Source organism: Silurus meridionalis, chromosome 7, assembly GCF_014805685.1.
Source record: "Silurus meridionalis isolate SWU-2019-XX chromosome 7, ASM1480568v1, whole genome shotgun sequence".
Lineage (NCBI taxonomy): Eukaryota > Metazoa > Chordata > Actinopteri > Siluriformes > Siluridae > Silurus > Silurus meridionalis.
Window position 1 is genome coordinate 3,286,206 of NC_060890.1, and position 6,669 is coordinate 3,292,874.

Consider the following 6,669-nt stretch of genomic DNA (forward strand, 5'->3'; position numbering starts at 1 on the left):
AAATTGTATTGTAAAAATAATTCCTGGAGTCACGTGACAAAAGACCCAACGATATGTTTATCATAATTTGTCGATAGCTGCAGTCATATTTTCATTATTGTAACTGAAGTAAAAGTGTATGTATGTAGTCGTGTTGGAGATCTGACTACTGACAATATAACATTTATATTATTTGTTTTTATCAAAGGAACGAAATGAACAAATTTCAAAGAACAAAGTGACTAAAACGATCTGGTCTTCTATCATTATATAAAACTTAAACACTAAAACCTCTAGAACATTCTTTATCGTTTTTATGTTTTACAACGATTAATTGTTGCATGACGTCATATCCAGCTTTCATCCAATCGGCAGGTGGATTCAGTGACGCGTGTTTATGACGCGAGGGGGCGTGTTTATGTTCATTCCAACATGGCGGCTCCCGTGTCGGTGGTGGAAGATGCAGAAGATTATTCGTTTCTTCCTCTTATACACGACATCATTAAATGGTGAGTGTGTTTACAGTACAGAGAAGAAGTCACGTGTTTTTATTTAATGTGAATAAACAGTCAGTATCGCTGGGGTTTTGCGGTTTGTGTCCTACAGCATGGACAAAGACAACCAGGACGTGCACCAGGAGCTGAACAAGCTGCGGACGCGGATTCAGGACACACGGGAGCAGATCGTGGCCATGCCGGGCATCGACCTGAGCGCTGACGTGCAGCAGCAGAAACTCCACACCCTCAGAGAACAAGTGCGAACCAAGAACCAGCTGCTGCAGAAGTACAAGGGCTTGTGTATGTTCGACATCCCGAAAGCCTCCTGACACTGACACACACACACACACACACACACACACACACACACACACACACACACACCACCTTCAAGAACTTCTGGACTATAAACAGAGGGGTGGAGATCCTGCTCTGAACCTGTTCTTTTACTTCCCATAAAATCACTTGACTTTTTATTTTGATTATTTAATAAAGTGTCTGTTTCATGTCAGTGCTGCTTCATTCTGGAGATCCAGAGCGAACCACAGACGTGCTACAGGTTCTTTTGGCATCAAGGTGAAAAATGGGTGATGGGAGATGGTTTGTGGTCCAACATGTGAAATATGGGGTAATAAATGGTTGTGATGTTTAGATGATCTCCTGAACCATGAAATAAAATGTTCTGGCATCACCTGTGTGGTGTGTTGGGACTTGGACCTGGGAGAAGACTGTTTTATATAAATAAGGTAAATGAGTGTGTGGATAAAACTTCAGGTTTATTTCTAATATACACACGCACACGCAGCAGGTGAACTACACGCAGGTCAGTTAACACGTTTTCTAAATGTGTCCAGTAGAAAACCCCAGAAAGACGCAGACCAAACTGAAGAGTCTCATAAAGGATTAAAAAAAAAGATTAATTTCTCATTATCTTTATTTTGTTTAAAAGCATCTACAGAATCTAAAGACATAAAAAGAATAAATAAAACTTTACACCAATTTGTTCAAAAAGCAAAATTTGCTATTTTACAAAACCATAAAAAAGATGTAAACAGATGATTCCACACTGCAGCTCTGCGCATGCGTCTTCTCCACACCAGAACCTCTGAAAAAAGGCAGACGGAACAAGCACGAAAAGTAAACCGAGTCCGCCGAATGGAGACCAAGTGGACCTAGCCGAGCCGGTACCCTGCACCCCCACGGGCTGATTGAAGGAACCCTGGGATTTGGTCATTGTGCATCTGCTCTCCGACCTTCCAGTCGCATCTCACGCGTTTCACCCCAGAAGAGTTGTGAGAGTCCATTAGCTGATCACACACCGGTCCCGGTCCCGGCTCTGGGCGGAACCGACCGCCTTTTCCTTGATGTACATGAGGTCTGAATGAACACTGGGGCGCCGCGCAAAAGGCGCCACCACTCCGTACGCGTCAGAGTCTTTGGGCTTCTTGGTCCTGAAGGATTTCCGGTGCAACATGTCGCAGTACTGCGCAGAAACCTTGCGGTGCAGGTCAGGACTCATCTCGTTCGGCAGGTTGGCCATGGAGAAGAGGCGGCGGAACATCAGGTCCACGTTGGTATTGCGTTTTGCGGAGATCTCGAAATAGGCGCACTGCTCGTCCCCGGTCACGAGCTGCTCGATCTCCTCCCGCGTCACCTCGCGCTGGAGCTCGCGCTCGCCTTTATTCCCGCAGATCACCAGCGGCACGGACATGTTCTCCTTAGTCTTGTTCTTCAAGCACGATTTGGTCTCGTAGATCTGCAGCTTCAGCCGCTGCACTTCGTGAAACGATTCGCGGTTGTCGAGGCTGAAGACCAGGACGAAGACATCACCTGAGGATGATGGAGAAGATCGAGAGATGTGTCAGATCTGTGTTTATAACCTCGCACTAAAAATAGAGAAGATTTGAGAACAAAAGGAACATCTACCTGTGAGTATAGAAAGTCTTCTCATAGCAGGGAACGGATGATTTCCCGAGGTGTCCAGAATGTCCAGCTGGTAAACATCTCCTCTGATGCTGTAGAGTTTTCTGTGGAAGTCCTCTATGGTCGGTGTGTACTGCTCCTCAAACCTGCCGCTCAGGAACCGGGACACGATGGCAGACTTGCCCACTTTAGTCGAACCCAGAATCACCATCCTGTAGCAGTTCTTTGGCGGGATGTCAAACTCGTTCTCTGAAGGACACATTTTCTTAATCATGTCTGCGGGGTGAAGCAACAGTCACGCGCAAAACCACCAAAAATCCGGTCTCTGAAACGCGCGCGCTGAAGTGTGCAGCAACTGTAAGGGAGTCTGAGTGGATCTTATATAGTGCGTGCACACACACACACACACACACACACACACACACACACACTCAGACCACCTCCTCTCACGCGCGTCACTCCCGCACGCCAGGCAGCTGTACGCGCGCGCTCTTCACTGGGTTGCCAGGTTGGTTTTGGTTCTTCAGTGGTGAAGCGGAAACTGAGCAGGTCGCTGATGTAAAAGTGAAACACTTTCTTCTTAGGCAGCATCAAATAAAGCGCAAGTAGTTTAAATTCAATTTGCATCACATGAGCAAATAGTAAACACATAAACATGCATATTTATAAGTAGCACGTGGTTCTGGTTCTGGTTCTGGTTCGGTACACGTTATTGAGCATAATGAAGCATAATAAAGGCTCACCGCAGGAGACATGTTTTTACAGCCTGCTTCAGACCTGCTTTATCCACACAGGTCAGAATACACACACACACACACACACACACACACACACACACACACACACACACACACACACAAACGTTCCAACATTCTGAGCTCATCTTATTTGAAACATTTCAGGACCAATAACTTTCTTTTCTTTAATTAACTCTACAGTCTGTAGAGTTATATTTATATCCAGTATATTATTATTATTATTATTATTATTATTATTATTATTATTATTATTAGCTGTTTAACAATCAAACACACTTTATAAAGTTTGGATATTGGTGGTCATCATAATCTCCTCATTGTGTAGACCCTAAAGCACCACAGAAACTGGGGTTTTACTTCACTGCTTTTTCCATAATGTTTTCAACTTCTTTCTACTTCTTCTTGTCCCAAATTTAAATGGCCAAAAGTTTGTGGACAGCGGACGTTCACATTCATAGATGGATCTTCACCGAACTTTTGAGAGGCTCCACTTAGTATTCTGTATCATTTCATTCCCCAGTCAGGGGGAAATATTGCATTAGGCTGCTTTATCTCTGGAACTCCAAATTCATAAACATTAATTATATACACGTTTATGAAAAAAACGTTAAATACAAGGTGTATTGATTTAAATAATAAATCTCTTAGTGTAACACCTATTGCTTTCTCTTTACTGAATGTGGATTCATGTGTTGGAACAATTTCTCTTAAAGCTAATTAACATCCAATTATCTAACGTCCATTAACGCTGAGTGAAAAAGCATCTCTGAGCTGTTATTACCTTGTGTTATTAGTTATGTTGAATGTTTAATATATTTGGTCTAATAGATGGAGCTTTAATGCAGTTAGTTTTCTGCAGTAAATTGTTCTAATCAGAACTGAATCAAGACTAGAAGCTTAGATTGGAACTGGCTGAGGTTTTACTTTATAGTTTTTTTATTGGTGTTGTAGTGTGTTTTTTTTAGGAACTTATGCTGTGCAGAGCAGTTTCTGATGTAATGTTCAACTGAAATGTTTACGTGATAATGATATTTTGTAGAAAAGATGTTTTTGTTTCACTCGTGTTCTCACTGCAGCCAATACTGTGAAGTCGTGTAAACAAGAAGGCAGTGTTTCTTAGAAAAAAAGACAAAACTACTAAAGAAATTCATCTTCTTTTGCTCTCAGCTTTTCCCATTAGGGGCGCCACAGCGGATCATCCGTCTCCATACTACTCTGTCCTCTGTATCTGTCTCTTTCAAACCAACTACCTGCATGTCTTCCTTCACCACGTCCATAAACCTCCTCCTTGGTCTTCCCCTTTTCCTCCATCCTCAGCATTCTCCTACTGATATACCCCATGTCCCTCCTCTGCACATGTCCAAACCATCTCAATCTCACCTCCTTCACCTTGTCACCAAAACGTCCTATATGCGCTGTCCCTCTAATAAACTCATTTCTAATCCTGTCCATCGTCGTCACTCCCAACAAAAACCTCAACATCTTCAGCTCTGCTACCTCCAGCTCCACCTCCTGTCTTTTACTCAATGCCACTGTCTCTAATCCATACAACATCTCAGGTCTCACCACAGTCCTATAAACTTTCCTTTTCACTCTCACAGATACTCTTCTATCACAAATCACTCCTGCCACTCTTCTCCACCCACTCCACCCTGCCTGCACTCTTTTCTTCACTTCTCCAACACACTCTTCATTACTTTGCACTGTTGACCCCAGGTACCTGAACTCCTCCACCTTCTCCACCTCTTCTCCCTGCAATACTAAAGAAATAAATACTAACCTAAAATAATGAACAAACTTTCAAACATAAATAAAAATAATCGCAATTAAAACTATTCACATTCAAACCTGCATTTAACAAAACCCCAATTTAATTTCAAATACCTGAGCACTTGATGCTAACACTGCTTAGCACGACCACAGGTAGGGGTCGCTCAGTTGAGAAGATGTTGGACTTCTGATTGGAAGGTCATAGTTTCAAATCCCAGCACCACTAAACTGCCACTGTTGGGCCCTTGAGCAAAAGGCCCTTATCTATAACTTGCTCAGTTTAATAGCTGAGATAAATGTAAATTAGAGATAAAATTTCATACCATTCCATTTATTACTAACTTGTACCTTTTATATAATTGTTAGGTGTGAAAAATAACAGTTATACTGTAGTGGAGGAACATTAGCAGTAAATGAACTGTCAGCTAGTGATCATATTACTCCACACTCATTCTCTGGCCATTCAAACTGTGGAGTTTCACCTGTTCTCTCTTTGTTTATGGGAGAATATATAATCTCCGTGTTATGTGGTTTCTGCCCCATGGGTACACATTAGTGTGTTTCCCTTCAAGGCTTCTAAAATAAATATTGTGGTAGCCATCGCCCAGCTGTCATTCCATTACCTCATAAAACAGGTGCTGAGCATTCAGTTATACAAATACACATTTCAGTTGACACACAAAACACACCGAGTCTTCCTAACAGTCCCGAATATCAAATTTCCAGCAAGACAAAGCAAGTCTGCATATGGTCAAATATAGTAAACATTGTGTTAAATCCCTGATCAGTTTTAGTTTTATTCAGAAAGCTTGAAAGATGGTTAAACTTGAGAATATCACCTGAGTTGGTTTGGTCTGCTTGTTTAGCTTACTCTGGATTAGCATTAATAAAATACGTTTGTTCTAAGACTATGCTATATTGTAGGAGGAAGTCTGGTGTGTCAGAGAAGTGTGTGTGAGGGTGGTGCAGAACATGCATGAGGACAGCAGTGAAGTGTGCAGTAGGAACGACAGACTACATCAAGGATCGACTCTGAGCCCTTTCCTGTTTGCAGTGGTGATGGACAGGTTGACGACGAGGTCAGACAGTCTCCGTGAGAGTCTCATTGAACTTTGATATTTGCGGATGATATTGTGATTTGTGGTGAGAGTAGTGAGCAGGTGGAGAAAAGCCTGGATAGGTGGAGGTACGTGCTGGAGAGAAGGGGAATGAAAGTCAGTAGGAGTAAGACAGAGTACATGTGTGTGAATGAGATGGAGGGCAGTGGAGGGGTGCGGTTGCAGGGAGAAGAGGTGGAGAAGATGGAGAAGTTCAGGTACCTGTGGTTAACAGTGCAGAGTAATGAAGAGTGTGTTAGAGAAGTGAAGAAAAGAGTGCAGGCAGGGTGGAGTGGGTGGAGAAGAGTGATAGCAGGAGTGATTTGTGATAGAAGAGTATCTGTGAGAGTGAAAGGGAAAGTTTATAGGACTGTGGTGAGACCTGAGATGTTGTATGGTTTAGAGACAGTGCCATTGAGTAAAAGACAGGAGGTGGAGCTGGAGGTAGCAGAGCTGAAGATGTTGAGATTTTCATTGATAGTGACGACGATGGACAGAATTAGAAACGAGTTTATTAGAGGGACAGCGCATGTAAGATGTTTTGGTGTCAAGGTGAGGGAGGTGAGATTTATATGGTTTGGACATGTGCAGAGGCGTATAACAGATGCTAGAATGCTGAAGGTGGAGTCACCAGGAAAAAGGAAA

General features: G+C 42.7%; 2 protein-coding genes across 2 annotated transcripts; one reads left to right on the top strand and one right to left on the bottom strand.

The window, feature by feature from the left end:
* The first annotated feature begins 373 nt into the window (after positions 1–373).
* Positions 374–987, top strand: med9 (mediator complex subunit 9). Its single transcript, XM_046852894.1, has 2 exons — positions 374–488; positions 586–987. Exons 1-2 carry the CDS (start codon positions 412–414, stop codon positions 803–805), a joined length of 297 nt encoding a protein of 98 aa, XP_046708850.1. The 5' UTR covers positions 374–411; the 3' UTR covers positions 806–987.
* Positions 988–1,233: 246 nt separating this feature from the next.
* rasd1 (RAS, dexamethasone-induced 1) lies at positions 1,234–2,767 on the bottom strand. Its single transcript, XM_046852893.1, has 2 exons — positions 2,403–2,767; positions 1,234–2,306 (listed from the first exon to the last, which is right to left on the bottom strand). The coding sequence occupies exons 1-2, from the start codon at positions 2,671–2,673 to the stop codon at positions 1,780–1,782; spliced, it is 798 nt and encodes a 265-aa protein (XP_046708849.1). The 5' UTR covers positions 2,674–2,767; the 3' UTR covers positions 1,234–1,779.
* Between the last annotated feature and the right edge of the window lie 3,902 nt (positions 2,768–6,669).

Bases quoted from the DNA above. Each gene is read 5' to 3' on its own strand.
- med9 (XM_046852894.1), top strand. From the start codon at position 412: ATGGCGGCTCCCGTGTCGGTGGTGGAAGATGCAGAAGATTATTCGTTT. The intron at 489-585 runs GTGAGTGTGTTT...TGTGTCCTACAG, and splicing joins ATACACGACATCATTAAATG to CATGGACAAAGACAACCAGG.
- rasd1 (XM_046852893.1), bottom strand. From the start codon at position 2,673: ATGATTAAGAAAATGTGTCCTTCAGAGAACGAGTTTGACATCCCGCCA. The intron at 2,307-2,402 runs GTAGATGTTCCT...CATCATCCTCAG, and splicing joins AAGACTTTCTATACTCACAG to GTGATGTCTTCGTCCTGGTC.